Source organism: Sander vitreus, chromosome 1 (genome assembly GCF_031162955.1).
Source record: "Sander vitreus isolate 19-12246 chromosome 1, sanVit1, whole genome shotgun sequence".
NCBI classification, from domain to species: Eukaryota; Metazoa; Chordata; class Actinopteri; order Perciformes; family Percidae; genus Sander; species Sander vitreus.
Window position 1 is genome coordinate 35360760 of NC_135855.1, and position 18454 is coordinate 35379213.

Consider the following 18454-nt stretch of genomic DNA (forward strand, 5'->3'; position numbering starts at 1 on the left):
GAAACCTACACAAGTTTAGATTTATTGAAAGAAATACCTGACTTAACCGTTAACCATTTGGTCTCTTACCTCTGATACAATAATAAAGCATGTACAATCTGTCTATAAACAAACTCAAATCCTTGAATGATTAACCTAAAAACCACCATCACTGTAATATACTTCCCAGATACGGTCTCTTTTGCTGCTCAGATTTCACAATGCTTGTTCAGTATACACATGTCTTAATGGATTAGCACCTTCCCCATTTACCACATTAATATTTCATAAAAATATCGGGGATAGAATAGTCTCGCAATGGGGCGACCTCTAGCTCACCCAGGAAGAGCGTGCGCCCCATGTAGGCTGAGTGCTTTGCAGCGGCCCGGGGTCTCTTTCTCCCCCCTCCCCCCCTTTCCTGTCTATCCGATATTGAATAAAGGGGAAAAAAGCCCCAAAAAATAATAGTTTCGCATTGCCAGACCTATCTCCACAGCGCTGCTGAGGAAGGTCTGGCTAGTCCACACAACGTTCCTGGATGGGAGAAAAATGTGCTCTGGTTTATTGGCATTTCTTCTATCCAATCACAATCCTCTTGGGCGGCGCTAAGCGCCGGACGCCTCTGCAAAATAGCCTCAGGAAGGAACTTGTTTTGGTGGAACCTGTGCGCATAGGAGCGGGCCACAGGAATTGAAATGGCTGTCTGTCGAGTTTGTAATGAGTGTGATTTTACTCAAAAAAAAGGAAAATATAATTTGATTGTCAGTTCTAGCTTGGAGGATGTTTCCCAAATCGACCGAAGTTTAGAATGCCAACACAAAGAAAGCGGAAGGTGTTCAAATTTGTTGCACCTCCGGCGGCACCTGAACAATCCCTGAAATGAAACGTTGCCGATACAGACTAGGGATAGAATAACCAGATCAAGAGGGGACATTGTTGTAGCATATTCCCACATGTTGAACTAGTTCTCTTTAAACAGAAAAGCAAATACATTTTAAATCAGTTTAAAGAATATAAATCTGTTTTGCACAACCTGCATATTATTTTTGTATTTTTTTGTGATTCCTATCAGTTATTGTAAGACGTTCTTCACAATAACTGGAGACGTTGGCCATGTATGAATCGGGTATTTCTGTGTTGTAAAGCAGGGATCTATTAGCAAATATAAATCCCCACTGCTTACTGAGCTATAGGAAAGGTAGTCACTAAGATAGCCATCCACAGATACAGTTCATCCTAAGGATTCACTTTGCAACATGTATGTTTAACATTAAAACATGATTTATAAAATCATGCCAATCTTATTGGCTTAGTGTTCTATGCAAAAAAATATGTATAAAGGCTTTAGGCCGCCCTACACGTTATTGTGGGCCCAGTTTATTATGCAACTTCATTGTATACAATATACAGTACGTAGTAGGGGGTCCCTGTTCCATCTCTCCTTAAAAAACGTTGAAGACCCCTGTTGTAAAGAATCATCATTACGTCCTCAAATTAAAGCAGTTTCTTTTGGAGAGCGGGGATGACATGCGACCAAAGTCCAAAATATAATAAATAAATAATTATTTAAAATAAATAAATAGCCTCTTCAAAAAGTTTCTAAGCACATAAACCATCATATGCTGAGCTGTGTTATTTCTCTGTCTCTCCTTTAGGTGGCAGGAACCGCTGTGGCACCAACAACGGAGGCTGCAGCCACCTGTGTCTCCCCAGCAACAAGACGCACACCTGCGCCTGTCCCACCGGCTTCAAGAAGGTGGACCACAACAACTGTGCCAACGGTGAGTCCCTCAACATCTGGAACTGTAATATGTGTGGAATTTTTGCGTGGCTGTGGCATATTTTTTTAAATGTATGAAACAATGAATCCCAACAACAACAATTTTAGCGAGTTACGACTTGACAATTATTAAATGCATTAAACAAAATGTGTAGTTTTCACTAATGAAGATTTAAAACCAGTTAAATTACATGTTATGGTTCAGTGCAGCTAAAGAAGTGCCAAACTAGAATTAACTTTATTTTGGCAATGTTTTTAATGAATCCTTTTCAGTTTTTCACTACCCTGTGACAGTTGCATTGCCTGAAATAGAACTATGTGACATCCACACACCCTGTAGTCATAAAAACATTTACATTTTATTATCATAATTTTAGACAATTATGTTAGAGGAAGGGTTGTGATTTTACGATATTCCTAAATTGGGCTGCTAGTTGTCTGTGTGTTAGTGCTGTTTTGCTGTGTTCACTGTTGACCCCACTGTTAAACCTAGAAGACTGACAGAAGACCTTTGGTCTTTAATCAGGTCTTGACAAGTTCCTGCTTTTTGCCCGAAGGACGGACATCCGACGAATCAGCTTCGATACAGAGGACATGTCCGATGATGTCATCCCTCTTGCTGACGTGCGCAATGCCGTGGCGCTGGACTGGGACGCCAAAGACGGCTACCTATACTGGACGGACGTCACCACCGACTCCATTAACAGAGCGCTTTGGAACGGCACCAAGCAGGAGGTCAGTGACATCCACAGTCGGACTGGACTAAATGTAAATGGATTGTATTTCTATAGCGCTTTTCTAGTCTTAACGACTACTCAAAGTGCTTTTACATAGTAGAGGAACCATTCACACACATTCATACACATGTGGCCGAGGCTGCTGTACAAGGTGCCACCTGCTCATCCGATAAACATTCACACACCGACGACGCAGCATTGGGAGCAATTCGGGGTTCAGTGTCTTGCCCAAGGACACTTTGATATGGGACAGAATCATCAATCTCCCGATTGGTAGGCGACTGCTTTACCACCTGAGCTACAGCTGCCACCAGACTAAACTCCCATTTCTCATTTGTCCCAGACTACACAGATGGGAGCAGCAGGGTTTAAGTTTATGCAATACTGCCATCTACTGGGGCTGATGTGAAAGTGCAACAGCAATTCATGCTCTGGAGAAGACTAAGAACTGGGGGGGATTCAAATGTTTGTTGTCCCTGTTTCTCCAGGTGGTGGTGGACACCAGTCTGGAGAGCCCAGCAGGTTTGGCGATTGACTGGGTGACCAACAAGCTCTACTGGACCGATGCTGGTATGCAACTTTATTCACATTCTGTCACATCAAATAATGTTTCTGACGTACTATGTGCAATCACCTGCCTGACAGCGTGTGCTCTTGGATTTCAACCAGTCGTGTCGGTCTTTGGTTCCTCAGGTACGGATCGTATCGAGGTTTCTAATGCCGATGGGAGCATGCGGACTGTGCTGATATGGGAGAACCTGGACCGGCCCAGGGACATTGTCGTCGACCCAATCGGAGGGTGAGATGACTAAAAAAGGTTAAAACATATGAAGCTGAACTTTGCATGTCCCTCTCATTCGTTCTCATTCGTTTTTCTCTTTCTCCATAGTTTCATGTACTGGACGGACTGGGGTGCCAACCCAAAGATTGAGCGTGCAGGAATGGACGCCTCCAGTCGCATCGTCATCATCTCATCTAATCTGACTTGGCCCAACGGGCTCGCCATTGACTACGAGACCAAACGCCTGTACTGGGCCGACGCTGGCATGAAGACTATTGAATTTGGCAACTTTGATGGTTCTGACCGACAGGTAAAGAGTGTTTCATTTTATTCTCACAACGCTAATGTCTTCGTGCTGATTTGTTTGAGAAATTATTTAAAGTTAACATTTAAATAGAGTGTGTCATTTGCATGTATTTTGTTAGCAACAATTTGATGAATTGTTCATCCATGGTTGACATTTGTTTTCAAGATTTTCCGTTCACTTGGAGTAAATGTTTAGGAATGTCTACAGATCTCACCAGACCTCTGCTACTGTTTTTGCATGCAGGTTTTGATTGGCAGCCAGCTGCCTCACCCCTTTGGCCTGACAGTACACAAGGACAAGCTGTACTGGACAGACTGGCAGTCCAAGAGCATCCAGAGCGCTGACAAACTCACCGGCTTGGGACGACTCACACTGGCCGAAAACCTAGAGAACCTCATGGACATTCACATGTTCCACCGACACCGCGAGACAGGTCTGTGTGCATCCACAAGCTGGATCAACACTGAAGTGCACATGTACATGTAGAACAGTGACGCTTTTTTTTTTTTTATTGTTTTGTCTCGTGCTGCAACACATTGGATCTGAAATGAATTAAACGATCCTGACTACGAGGTTTAACTGCAGACTTTCAGCTGTAATTGATGAACGGTTAGGGACTCTAGCCATTTGTAGTAGCTAATTACTGTTATTTGCCCATGCTTGACTAATGGGCCTCCAGGGTTCTGAGCTATGTAAAAAGTGCAAAGCAGTTTTCAGTCATATGTCAAAACCAATAAATAAGCTTGTGATTATGTGTACTGCAAATAATAATATTACCCATAGAGGCCTGCAGTTTAGCTTACAGAAATAAAATCACAATTTGAATCTTAATATTGGTCAGAAGATTTTAATCTTAATATTGGTCAGAAAAGTTTGGCAGTCAACGTGTATTTTGTCCTGCTGCATTGCAGGTCTATGTATAAAAAGGGCTTTGAGTCCTACTGTGTTCATCCAGAATGCATGTGAACAAACACCTTTTAAAAACTGTTCACTTCACACACATTTAAAACATTTCAAATCCAGTGCACTGCAGTACAGAGATATAAAATATGTCCCTACACTTAACGTGTCTTGTTGGACTTGTGCAGTCCCGCGTGACAAAGGATAAAATCTCCTCCTGTCACTTTGTACTTTGCTGATTTTTGCCCCTTATTCTCAGAGCTCAGATCGCGTGTCTCTGCTGACACTGAGAGGATTCCAGGTAAATTGAACCCAGATTACTGGCTGAGAGGGCAGAGAGCCTCAGGGGCTCATACCAAACTGACACCTCGCTGATCCCACTGATGTTAGGGGCTTTCCCATGTTCCCATAAGGGGAATTGTGTGTTTTTGTTTTGTTTGCCCCATATTTCTCCCATTCCCTTTCCAGTCCTTGCCTCTGAGGTAAGGCAGAAAGTAGGACAGTGGCTGAGCAGTTTTTGCGTTGTGTGTCTCCATCTGTAGTGCGTAACCCGTGTGCGGTGAATAATGGAGGTTGCAGCCACCTCTGTCTCCTGGCTCCTGCTCCCAAAGCCTCCAGCTGTGCCTGTCCCACTGGGATCAACCTGCAGACGGATGGAAAGACCTGCACGCCTGGTATGAAACTTTGTCTTCACTGTAAAAAATAATGCAGTTATTGTTGTCTGTTTATCCATGTTTACAGTGCAAAAAGAAACCACTTGTAGCTAAAGCTAATGGTTTTCATGGTGCAGGCTAAAATAGCAGCATAGGCTGAAATGTGGCTCTGGGTAATCCCACATTTACTGTAACTTGTTGACCTCCAATGCAACATTATACTTAATGTTAGCATTACCAAAAGCATGAAGGAGAAAAGGAGTGCCACAACTTACAACATATTCATCTCAAAAGGAAATACAAAAAAAGCAACGACAAAACCCTTAACAAATATATTTTACAAGTTTGCAAATAATAGGAGAGACAACTGCACCAAAACAGCGTAGATTCCAAAGGGGTTAATGCCCCCTTTTGTATTCTGACTGGGAAAGGCTGTGTTGATGTGTGTGTGTGATGTGTGTGTGCAGGGATGAGCAGCTTCCTGATCTTTGCACGGAGGACGGACATCAGGATGGTTTCTTTGGATATCCCCTACTTCGCTGATGTGGTTCTGGCTGTCAACAGCTCCATGAAAAACACCATCGCCATCGGGGTCGACCCCAAAGAAGGTTTGTATGTCTTAAAGTTTCAAAAAGACAAGAAAGTGATGTAGAAATGGAGTCCTTACTATATGCATGTGGCACCTCCTGCAGGAAAAGTCTATTGGTCTGACAGTACGCTGAAGAAAATCAGCAGATCCAACATCAACGGAAAAGCACAAGAAGACATCATATCTACAGGTGAGGAGGATGGCTGACATGTGCGATGCAGTTTAACTCCAGCCAGTCAGAGTGTCACAACTCCATCTCTGCCTCTGTTTGTAGGGTTGGTGACCACTGATGGCCTGGCGGTGGATGCTGTTGGCAGGAAGATCTACTGGACGGACACGGGAACCAACCGCATCGAGGTCGCCAACCTGGACGGAACCATGAGGAAAGTTCTCGTCTGGCAAAACCTGGACAGCCCTCGAGCCATCGCCCTCTACAATGAGATGGGGTAAGGCTGCCAGAGCGTGACAGCTTTTTATTTTCAAAGCATTTGGTAAAAATCTCTAAATAAACTCAATTGTGATTTTCACGTCAGTATTCGCTGAGAAATATGTTATTAATAGGGTTGGGCATCGTTTTAATTCTAACTATTCTAAACCCAATGCAGATTCTTCCTTTCAATTCAGTTTTTGATCGATTCTCGATTCCGATTCTTTGAGGGGTGGAGTTAAAAAAGGGCACATGCTTATTTTACGGATAAGAGGAACATTTTATTTTGATTCAAGGGTGATTTACAGTTTTACTGGGCTTTTTCAACGTATAACAAATACTGTGCTCCATGGCTGCAACCAGGGGTGTAGCACAAACTTCTGGGCCCTGTAGAAAGGCATTTTCTATGGGTCCCTCCCCGCATCCACAGCTGTTCATTCTAGCATATTTTATTACTGGGTACTCAGTCCCCTTTTTCCCCCCAGTCCGACGTCCATGGCTGCAACACAACCTAGCACCTGGAAGTAAATTTTTAATTTGATCGTATTCACAATCACATTTCGCAAACGATTCCAATAAAGAAAGGATTTCAATGGAATCATAATTTTTTAAACGATTCCAAGTTGGAACCGGTTCTCGATGCCCAATCCTAGTTATTAACATTACAGAGTTGGTATCCTTTGTTCTAGCTCTTGAGAGAAAGAAGGCTCATTATCATTACCACTAATGCTCCGTCTGCTATCAGACTTTTAAACCTTGACAATAGTCTCTTTTGTAAACACACACATGTACATTTTTACTTTTCTTTTACCAGGATTTTATGTTGATAAAGGCGGCTTACCCTTACTGCACATATTATGACGACTATTATGATGTGTTGTACAACGAGCAGTGTGCAGTTTTGTTGGCTAGTGGCAGTCTCTGGCATGTCCATGCAGAGTGATGCAACAGTCTGTGTACTTTATGTATTTCAGTCAGACAAACTCATGTTTGAAATATTTATTGTAACAGCAGAACATTGTGTTTGGCGGCCAGACTCCGACCTCATCACTCCCCGCAGTTTGGGTTTACAAGAGACATTGGGGAGTGATGATACAGTAGCTTTCCCCCCTGGCCGGAGCCTGCAGGTGGATGCTGGGGTGGTGGTGGGGCGTAAAGCGTGCAGCGATACAGGTGCAGGGCAGCAGCAGCATTGGCAAGGCAGAGATGGGGAAATGTGCAGCTTAAATAGACCGCCAAATTTAGGGGGTTTGTTTGGTAAAAGATACAAAGAGTGAGGCATGTCACGTGTGTGTGCAGCGGTGCAGCTCGAGTTGGCTGCCTGAACTAGCTCCCAGGCGTGGCCCCATGTGTGTGTGTGTGTGTGTGTGTGTGTGTGTGTGTGTGTGTGTATGTATGTACACTATGTTGTTTTGAATTCTTTAAACAGCAGATATTGTTTGTTTGTCCAAGACAAATTTCCTTCGGGACAATCAAATCTATTTTATCTTATCTTGGAATGAACATCTTATTTTATTATCCTGAGGTGTGTACCGCTTGTGTTCCAGCTGTCTGGGAACCTTTATTTATTTATTTATTTATTCATTCTATCATTATTCTTAACTTGAATTGAACTGTGTACATTATCCTGTCTGTTGTTTATGTGTAAATGTTTTTTTTTGGGTCGTTAGACCATTTTTTGATAAATAAAGTTGTTTGAACTTGAACTAATGATTGTACAGCATCTGGACGTCTGTTTGTTGTCCAAACTTCATGTGTAATATTTGCTGGTGTGGTGATCCAGCGTGTCCTCATCATCTTATCTCTGTCCTACTTTCAGTCTTCTTACTCTGTCTGACTTTAAACCTCTGTGCCTCTCTCTCTTTCTCCCTCTCTCTTCTCCAGTTATATGTACTGGACAGACTGGGGAGAGCACGCTAAGCTGGAACGCTCAGCAATGGATGGTTCAGACCGCGTGGTCCTCATCAGCAACAACCTGGGCTGGCCCAACGGTCTGGCCATCGACATGGCCGGCTCACAGTTACTGTGGGCCGACGCTCACACTGAGGTAATGCAGTGACCCAACGACACTTGCATGAATTTTCACCTCGCAAATCATAAATTCTAATGGGACGAAGGCCCTGGTCTCTGTGTTTCTAAGGACTTGTGATGTTAATTGACCTGGAATTTAAAGCTTTAGTGCGTCACCTTTTTATATTAATCCGTCCGTTACATTCATGCCATTTCCAAATGAGTTGATACAAAGCTAATTAAGACTTCCAGCTCCACACAATTCTCTCTGTATTTCTCAGTTTGGCTATGTTTGGAGAATGGTGTCATCAAGTGAAGATAATTACATTATTATAAGAAATATAAACTTTATTTCAAACCCAGCGTGCTGCGTACAGGGTTAGCTAAAACTGTGATCAAGTCAATTTCTGACTCAGATACCCTACACATAAATCTATACATCAGGTTAGGTAAAACAGCAGAGCAGGTAGGTACCCCAACACTGACAAACATATGGCTTGCACTGGAGCTTCTTGGAGCTCTCAGCAGCAGCCTCATGCTGTCATTATAAGCCACTATGAGTTGTCTAATGCTGCCTTGCTTATAACGACACCACAGGTAGGCAGTATACAAAGGTGTACAATACGCTCTGAAGAGTGAGATCTTCACAGATACAGAGCACATGCTAAACTTAGGACACAGGATGTTCGCTTGAGCTTACAGCTTCCGACGCTGCCTATAGATATCCTTATCAGCAGACAGGTCATTTGCAATAATATGGCCCAAATATGTAATCTCACTGCACACCCTAAGTGCAGTACCAGACAGATTGAAGTCAGGGAAGGTTGACTGTCTGTCAACCTTCAGACAGTCTGTCTCTACTTCTAATAATCATGATCTTACTCTTTTTGGCATTGTATTTTATATCAAAATCAGCACCATACTGTGTGCATATTCTCAAAAGCTGTTGGAGACCAGCACTATATGGGCTAAAAAATGACCACATCATCTGCGTACATAAGGTGATTAATTAGTGAGTCACCAACCCTACAACCTGTACCACATGCATTTAAAATCAGACAAATCATTCATATACATATTAAAAAGAAAAGGAGACAGAATTCCGCCCTGGCGGACACCATTGGTCACTTGGAAGGGGACAGATGTAACATTCCCCCATCTCACTCTCATTGTCTGATGCGAGTACCAATAAACCAAGATTCTTATTAAAAATCCAGGGACCCCAATTTTAAAAAGAATTTCTCATGATTAACGCGATCGAATGCTTTAGAAGCATCAGTGAAGCACATGAACATTGTGGAATTTTGCCTATTATATTTATCTAAAATTCCCTTTAGTGCAAAAATACATAAATCAGTGCCATGCTTTCTTTTAAAACCAAATTGGTTATCAGTAGGACTGGTGGTTGTCAGACAGGACATACCTCTCAAGTCTACACAATAGAACTGTCTCCAGCACTTTGGACATAACACTGGCCAGAGCTATTGGCCTGTAATTATCTGAGCTGCTCAGCTTCCCCACTTTATCTTTAATAACTGGTACTAGCACAACAGAGAGCATTGAATCAGGTAACGCTCCATGAACAAAAAAACCTGTGTAGCACATAGCTACCAGAGGGCACAGTTTCTTACTGGCAAGTTTAAGATGTTCAGCTGAAATACTATCCAGACCACAGGCCTTATCTCTTAACTTCAATATTGCTTCATTGACTCTAGCAGTCAATTAAAGTCATCATTAAACTCTACATTATCCACTACAAACAGATTACTTTTTAACACAGTTTAACAGTTCATAATATTGTTTCCGCCATAACTGTGAAATTTCATCAGGACCACTCACACCATCTATATTAGATGGGAGAGATGTTTTGCAATTATTCATAGTTTTTATTTCTTTCCAGAAGTCATTAACATTATTTTTTTTTTCAGCTTCCATGCCAGTGAATCTGACCTCATAATGTTTTCATTTCTTTTAATATAGTGCAAGTGCATATTTAAATCTAGCATTAGTGCATTTCTTATTTTCAAACAAGGGGCCATGCCTGCTTTTGCCTGACTCAGCCCATTTTTTAAAAGCATTTCGGGCCTCTGCATGGAGCTCTTCTATATGATCTTTGGTGGTGCGGGATCACGGAAGGCCTGTATCATGTGGTTGCGCCGACAGTTTTGTTGTCATTACTTAGAATTCCTCATGGGGGAGACAGAAACTACACACCATAGCTTTAACTTTCTTCTGCTGTTACACTCATTGTAAGTCACTCTGGATCAGAGGAACTGTAACAAACATATTAATAACACTAATATTTATCTGTATAGCACTGTTTGGCTTCACAGTGAGAAAAAAACAACCCAATGAAGTAAACACAAGCCTTAATAGTAAAATATATTTTTACACTCCAAAGAAAAGGCTATTAGATTCATAAAGATGCACCATATTAATTAAAAACAGACAAGGCATAACAAAGATCTCTAAAGTGTATAGATATCAGTAGAGATATAAAGGTTAAATGGCTAAACGCTAAAACGTAAATGCGTTTGAGATGAAAGACATCAGACATTATGGAGTCATGGTGGTAATCCCCCTCATCTCTTCGGTCCTCTGCAGCGCATTGAGGCGGCCGACCTGAACGGGCAGAATCGCCACACCCTGGTGACTCCAGTCCAGCACCCATACGGTTTAACCCTGCTGGGGTCCCACATCTACTGGACCGACTGGCAGAGCCGCAGCATCCAGCGAGCTGACAAGAACACCGGGACCAACACCATCACGGTGCGAGCCAACCTGCCGGGCCTGATGGACATCCAGGCTGTGGACCGGGAGAGGCCACTGGGTGAGTCTGCTGAGGACCATAAAGACCTCGATAGATAGGATAGATAGATAGGATAAATTAGATTAGATTGTATTGTCCCATGAGGGAGATTTGAAATCACAGTCTGTTTCATACATCAACAGACATAAAGACAGATACAGAGACACTTAGAAACAACCACATTAAGACACCGACACCGGATCTATACAGAGTCAGCGAGATAGTTTGTTCAGCAGTGCTATGGCAGAAGCGACAACTCTTCTGCCAAAGCGAGTCCTTCTGCACCTCAGAGTCCTGTATCTGCAGCCAGATGGCAGCAGTGTAAAGTGTGGATATAGAGGGTGATTGGTGTCATTGACAACGGTGAGGGCGAGGCGTGTGACGGCTCCATCGTTCAGGTCTGAGATGTTGTTGCTGTATGAATGTAATAAGACTACCTGTGCTAAAAAAAAAAAAAACACTGTGTTGCCTTTGCACTCAGCAGCAATTAGTACACACATAACTGTCTGCTGTGTGACTGGTAGTAATAATAATAATAATAATAGCGCTTTTCAAAGTACTCAGAGACACTTTACAATAAAAGCAGGTGAAGGAGCAAAACATAAAAAACAAAAAACATACTAAACAAGTAACACGGTAACACCAGCAGCTAACAGTAGATTAAATGTGATACTATTATAGGGTGCAATTGAAAAAGCCCTGCTCCCTCATGGAAAAAAAAATGTTCTATCTTGAAAAAAAATCTATTTATACTGCTCATTTCCTTTATTTCCATCTTTTAGTCTCATGACCTGCTCTACACAATGTGTTTCAGTTTCACAGCTGATCAAACATCTTCCTACATTTTAGATTTGCTCAGTGGCCTTTGTTACGCTATTTTTGGTATCCCTACATGATGATCCTAAATATAGCTTCTGTTGATTGTGGTATGTGTAGCTCACTGGGTGATTGACAAGTAATTATACATTGCCTCGTGTGCGTGCGTGCGTGCGTGCACCTCCTATCTCTTTACATCAATTACACCTGTCTCTGGCCTCTTCAGGTTTTAATAAGTGTGGCAGGAGGAACGGGGGCTGCACCCACCTGTGCCTGCCTCGTCCCAATGATACATCCTGCGCCTGTCCCACCGGCATCCTGCTCAAGGGAGACGGCAGGTCGTGTGACGACTCCCCAGAGTCGTTCCTGCTCTTCTCCAACCGCGTCAGTGTGCGGAGAATCTCCCTCGACACCAACGACCACACCGATGTGCACGTACCGGTGCCCGAGCTGCACAACGTCATCTCACTGGACTATGACAGCGTGGACGGAAAACTGTACTACACCGATGTCACCCTGGATGTTATAAGGTGCGAACGCACACAATGCCTACGCGCTCTTGCCATTTATGTTTAAGCTTTTGATTACATAAATTATGATTTTATGAATATCTGAATGAATCAAGGTTAGCTATTGTCAGAGGTTTAAAAATACAGTAGATAACAGAAACAAATACAGATTCTGGATGAATTTTGCCTTTGTGGGGCGGCCTCTGGCTCACCCAGGAAGAGCGTGTGCCCCATGTAGGCTGAGTCCTTTGCAGCGGCCCAGGTTCGAATCCGACCTGCGGCGCTTTGCATCGTGTCATCCCCTCTCTTTCTCTCCCCCTTTCCTGCCTATCCACTGTCACTATCGAATAAAGGGAAAAGCCCCAAAAAATAATCTTGTAAAAGCCTTTGTGTTACATTTGCTGTGCGTAAATGAAAAAGTGTGTTATTTATTTGAGTTTTGTAGAGGAAGGAAAAAGTATGACAATGAGATTGAAAATACACTTCTATATTAAAACTACTTTGAGGAATCCCTTTATCCTTTCAAATGTATCTTAAACTCCCAATAACTAAACCAATGCTGACATTAAGACCATGGCCAGTGTATTTACCGGTATTATCAGGATTATTATATGGTGTCCACCCTTTACTTTGTCCTGTAGGCGTGCAAACCTAGACGGCAGTGGCATGGAGACGGTGATCAGCCAGGGCCTGAAGACCACAGATGGGCTGGCTGTAGACTGGGTGGCCAGGAACATGTACTGGACCGACACCGGGCGCAACACTATCGAGGTTGCCCGCCTGGATGGAACGAGCCGCAAAGTCCTGGTCAACAACAGTTTGGACGAACCCCGAGCCATCGCAGTGTTCCCAAGCAAAGGGTAAGAGAGGGGACCGGGTTCCACCCTCAAATTAAAAATGTAGGTTTTGATTTAAAAGCTAGAACAGAAACAGAATTCTTTGCAGCCTTGTCTTAGCCAGATAATAAACTATGCTGACGTTAGCAGAAGAAAAGCGCAATATTAGCAGAAAGAAAGCAAACATTGTAAAGAGTTATTTGTTTTAGTTTGGAATTTATTCAACTATGTACAGTAGAAGGTCTCCTCACCAGTTCGCCTCGTCTCTGCAGGTTCCTGTTCTGGACTGACTGGGGTCACATCGCAAAGATTGAGCGATCTCACTTGGACGGCTCGGACCGAAAGGTTCTGATCAACACCGACCTGGGCTGGCCCAACGGTCTCACACTAGACTACGACACACGAAGGTCAGTGAGAGAGAGACATGTCTGTCCAAGGAGCTAACTTTTTTTCCACACAAGAGCCTTTTTAAATTAAATTAGAATAGATAGTATGCTACTTGAACTCCTTCAAAAAATGAGATCCCAGGTACAAATGTCCAAAATGGGTTTCCTCAGGAGGGTGGCTGGCGTCTCCCTTAGAGATGGGGTGAGAAGCCCAGTCATCCGTGAGGAACTCAAAATAGAGCCGCTGTTCCTTTGCGTCAAAAGGAGCCACTTGAGGTGGTTTGGTCATCTGGTAAGGATGCCCCCTGGGCGCCTCCCTAGGGAGGTGTTCCAGGCACGTCCAGCTGGGAGGAGGCCTCGGGGAAGACCCAGGACTAGGTGGAGAGATTATATCTCCAACCTGGCCTGGGAACGCCTCGGGATCCCCCATTTAGAGCTGGCTAATGTGGAAAGGGAAGTTTGGGGTCCCCTGCTGGAGCTGCTGCCCCCACGACCTGACCCCGGATAAGCTGATGGCGATGGATGGATAGATATTATGAAGGTTTCACTTTTATTTATATATATATATATATACACACACACACAGTAGTGCTGCCAAACGATTAAAATATTTAAAATATATATGCGATTAATCGCATTAATGTCATAGTTAACTCGCAATTAATCGCATATTTTTATCTATTCTCATTTTAATGCTCTTATCAACATGGAAAAGTGGATTGGCTTGGCGGAGAATTCGCATCAGCTGTGTGCTTGGCCATCAAGTGGTATTTCAGACTGGAAGTGCTGCGATGATAGCTCAGTTCACAACAACATGACACACAGATCACTTTGGTCTTGTCAATGGAACCATTTGGCAACTTTTAAAAAGTAAACCTTCCATTCAGAATCTTATTGGCATCCATTTCGGCGTCTCGCGCTCGCCGTCCACTCAAAACGTAACGTTAGCCTACTACTCTTTGGCCGGCTCGGAAGCCCAAACAAGTGTGTGCGGCGTGCCTGTTGTTTTGTTTCCGGTTTAGCTGGATCCGGTGTGGCGTTGTAGTTTTTCTAACGTTACTAGTTGTTGCAACAGCATGTGAAAAAAACTACAAAGTTTGCTATGCCAAAAAGAACATTAATATCGCGATAAAAAAATTTACGCCGTTAAAATAATGCGTTTAACTGACAGCACTAATATACAGTATGTGATACAAAGGAGTTGAGCTTAGACTGCTGAATGTTGAGCCAACTCTGATCATGTACGTAGAACCTTGTCCCACTAGTGGTAACGATGTAAAAAATAAATACAAAAATAACAAGCAAATGTGTCTCTCTACTTTTAATCCATCCAGCAGTTGTGTTTTCCTGTGTGTATTTAGCCTTAACAGCCTCAGAGTTTAAACTCTTGTTTTTACGGTGCAGTCAGAAGGCATGCACAGTGTGTATGTATGGACAGAAATGTATTTATGAATCTGATGTTTTCTGCAGGATTTTCTGGGTGGACGCGCACTTGGACAGGATAGAGAGTTCAGACCTGAACGGGAAACTGCGTCAGGTCCTCGTCAGCCCGGTGTCCCACCCGTTCGCCCTCACACAGGTACCCCCTTACCCCTCCTCACCTTGCTGTCAATCACTGGGCTGACCCTTCCTCCTGGCTGCCACCTCCACTCACCTGCTCTCTTTCACTCATCGGCTCACCGTGTGACTCTCACTGGTCGTCTCTCCGTCCCCCAACTCATGCTGAACTCATTCGACTTAACCATTTCTTCCACTTCTCTTCCACTCTGACCCTCATTTTTCTTCCTCCCCTTCCCTTTCTTCCTCCCATCCCCCTTCTCCTTGTCTGTGTTTTTCCTCTCTTCTCTTCTTCTCCCTCGTTTCCCCAGTTGAAGCCGGTGTCCTCCCCTCTAACTCCTTTCTCCCGACTCTCGCAGCAAGACCGCTGGATCTACTGGACGGACTGGCAGACTAAGTCCATCCAGCGGGTGGACAAACACACCGGCCGTAACAAGGAAACCGTGCTGGCCAACGTGGAGGGCCTCATGGACATTATAGTGGTATCGCCTCACAGACAGACAGGTAGGGATGCTTTTCTTCTGCCACCTCCAGCTGACATGGGACACAACAAAGACCTCACTATGTTATCTGTGGGGACGCTGATGCACACAAGTGTTACTATGGAAAAGTGCTGCTGCAGCAGCAGAGGCTGATTTGGATGCGCAAGCTTGAAATATAGCAGCCAATGAACGCAGGTACAGAGCGTGTCGCAACTCTAGTCAGTTTTTTTTTAACCACTGTATTATTATCCTGATTAGAAATTACTCTAATTTGATCTGAATATTTGATATTCATATTTAGTAACTCAGTGCTATGTGGTTATCCAATTTGGTCTGTCAGTATAAGCACTAGTGATTAGCATGAGTTGAAAATATTTCTACTTTGCATGATTACATTATCAGCGTGCATGTTTAGTGTAAGCGTGCGCAAGCATCAGAATATCTGTGACCCTGTGTATATGTTAGACTGAATGGTTTTTGTCAGCCTCTGTAATAACACAATATTTTGAAAATGTTCAAAAATGATCAGTATCAGTATCTCAGTATCTCTTAAAGTGAGAATGAACCAAATCAGATGTGTTTGTTTCTTTGTCTCCCTGTGAAAATGAGCCAACACTTTTAATTAGAAGTCACATGGATTTACAAGAAGCTTTTTAATTGGACAGACGTTTGTTTAATAACCTTTCGTCTGGCATGAGAAAGGTTTTTGCTGCAGGGGTGGTCAGAATAAATCTAATTCCAGTCACTCTAATGTTAGTCTTGCATTGCCAAACCTACAGTATCTCCACAGCGCTGTGGTAGCACTGGAGTATGGTCTGGCTGCATGAGTTAACATTCTTGTATAGGGGGTGAGGGGGGGGGAACACTCTGAGTTGTTTGTATTTCTTTTAACCAGTCACAGTCAGCTTGTGCGGCCCTAAGTCCCAGATGCAGCAACAGTGCACTTACAAAATAGCTAGCAGAGATAGCAGTAGAGGAGGAGAATTCCTCTCACGGATGTCAGGTTTTATACCCGCACTGTACATCCGGTAAGCAAGACCACTTTAATGTTAATTAGCTAAACATGATGGATTTGTTTGAGCTTCGTTTATGTAATTTGATAAATGGAAAAAAGTAGGTAGCCTCTTGCAATTAGTTTGAATTGCAATTCAGTTTGTAACAGACTGAAATAAACCAAACTTAAAGGAGGACACACTGTCCGCCTGACATTAAAAACAAACCACTCGGTCTGTTTGGTGCCAGTTGTGAATGTTCCATCTCCTCTCATTTAGGGACCAATCTCTGTGGGGTGAACAATGGCGGCTGCACTCACCTCTGCTTTGCCAAGACCAACAGTTTTGTGTGTGCCTGCCCTGATGAACCAGATGGACGACCCTGCTCCACCAGTGAGTGACCACTTTGATTGTGCACTGTGACTGTTCTATGCGCTAACGTGTTTGCATATTTTTGCCCGAATCCTATATACTTGGCCAATAACAAATGTTCATCAAAAGAAAGCAGTTTATTGCCACAGTAGTGGAACTACATGGAATTTGCCTTGGCGATTGGGTGCATACATACAAACAAACATATTAAACAATAATAATAAACATTAAATACCGAAACAGAGACAAATATATACAAAATAGTTCTTAAAGTAATAGTAGGATTATCCTCACCACAGTTATCCCAGGTTAAAATGTAGCTAACAATATATATTAATAAAGAAATAAGGGTGCACGAGAACATCTAAAATATCTAAATAACCAAAAACTACCTAATATGAAATCGGTATGTTCCACTCAGGTTCTAATGTGCATGTGTTTATCAGTTTCAGGTTACGTCCCCACCTCTCCTGCCAGGGGAACCAGCAGCACTCCTGTCCCCAACAAGATCCCCAAAGCTCCAACAGACACTCCACATGGAGGACCATCGCGGGTCAAGTACGTCTGGTTGTCCATTTCAATAGCTGTTTTCTTTTTCTACAGAAAAGCTCCTTTTTGAAGTGATTAGTTACTGTAATTGCTCCAAAATGTAATGAAACCAAATGTAATGAATAACTTTACCCTGTTCGACGTATCTCGGAGTGCATTCACATCATCCCACTGAGAAACACAGTAGTAGACTTGTTCCTCTGCCAAGTATGTCGGTATCATTGCTTTCGAAATTCCACGCATGACTCTCGTTTTTTAAACTATTTCAAATACCAGCATGCTGTCGGCACAAGATGCTGCCGGATTTTCTGTTTCGTGTACTTCTTTTCAACTTTGTTCATCTAATTTGAAGAGCTACATTATAAGTAATTGCAATAATTGGAGAAGTGAAGTTGCATGTCCTCGCTCAGGAAAAATAATTGAGTGCTCTTAAGCCTTTTAAAGAAGTTTGACAATGTTCTCATTCCATAGAGGAGCATTATGTAAGTGTTCATCTACAACAGAATACACAATGAGATTTTTCAACCAGCAGTAATACTACAGAAGCTCACAGGTTTTTTTTCCCCCAAAGGCTCTACAGAGAGTTATCTTCAGGAAAAACGAATAATGTTATAACTTCATAAGCCCATTAAAGCTAATATTAAGTAAAGTTCTCTTCTCAAGCCGGGTTTCTGTCTTACTTTTTTACAGCTGCACTGACAAGAACCTAAACGTAGAAGGCTGCTTGAGCAACGTGGTGACGGCTCCTCACGGTCAGTACATGGAAAGGTTCTCTCCTTATTGGTATGCACACTGCATTCAGTTTTCAAGGAACAGTCTGACATTTGGGAAACTTCACATTTACCATCTTACCCACAGTAAAAAAGCAATGTATTCATTTTATCCATGTGTGTCAAGTACAAAGATAGGTACAGGATGTGTTTACCCTAGCTTAGCCCAAAGACTGGAAGCAGGGGGAAACTACTGCTGCTACTGCTGCCGCA

The 18454-nt window shown here is 42.9% G+C and overlaps 2 protein-coding genes across 3 annotated transcripts in view; one reads left to right on the top strand and one right to left on the bottom strand.

Moving 5' to 3' along the window:
• The window catches only part of LOC144520065 (cytochrome c oxidase subunit 5A, mitochondrial), a 353705-nt gene that overhangs the window by 316223 nt on the left and 19028 nt on the right, over positions 1-18454 (bottom strand). The window lies entirely within an intron of this gene.
• The window catches only part of lrp4 (low density lipoprotein receptor-related protein 4), a 143915-nt gene that overhangs the window by 115577 nt on the left and 9884 nt on the right, over positions 1-18454 (top strand). The window contains exons 16-35 of one of the 2 annotated variants that reach the window (XM_078253656.1): positions 1635-1760; positions 2286-2494; positions 2985-3066; positions 3190-3295; positions 3386-3587; positions 3828-4017; positions 5027-5158; positions 5605-5745; positions 5830-5916; positions 6001-6172; positions 8038-8200; positions 10768-10993; positions 12015-12318; positions 12939-13157; positions 13406-13540; positions 14990-15098; positions 15388-15580; positions 16830-16943; positions 17369-17480; positions 18162-18223. In XM_078253656.1, the coding sequence (XP_078109782.1) occupies positions 1635-1760; positions 2286-2494; positions 2985-3066; positions 3190-3295; positions 3386-3587; positions 3828-4017; positions 5027-5158; positions 5605-5745; positions 5830-5916; positions 6001-6172; positions 8038-8200; positions 10768-10993; positions 12015-12318; positions 12939-13157; positions 13406-13540; positions 14990-15098; positions 15388-15580; positions 16830-16943; positions 17369-17480; positions 18162-18223 (3084 nt within the window). The remainder of the gene's footprint in view (positions 1-1634; positions 1761-2285; positions 2495-2984; positions 3067-3189; positions 3296-3385; positions 3588-3827; positions 4018-5026; positions 5159-5604; positions 5746-5829; positions 5917-6000; positions 6173-8037; positions 8201-10767; positions 10994-12014; positions 12319-12938; positions 13158-13405; positions 13541-14989; positions 15099-15387; positions 15581-16829; positions 16944-17368; positions 17481-18161; positions 18224-18454) is intronic. The other variant, XM_078253665.1, reaches the window with a different exon arrangement.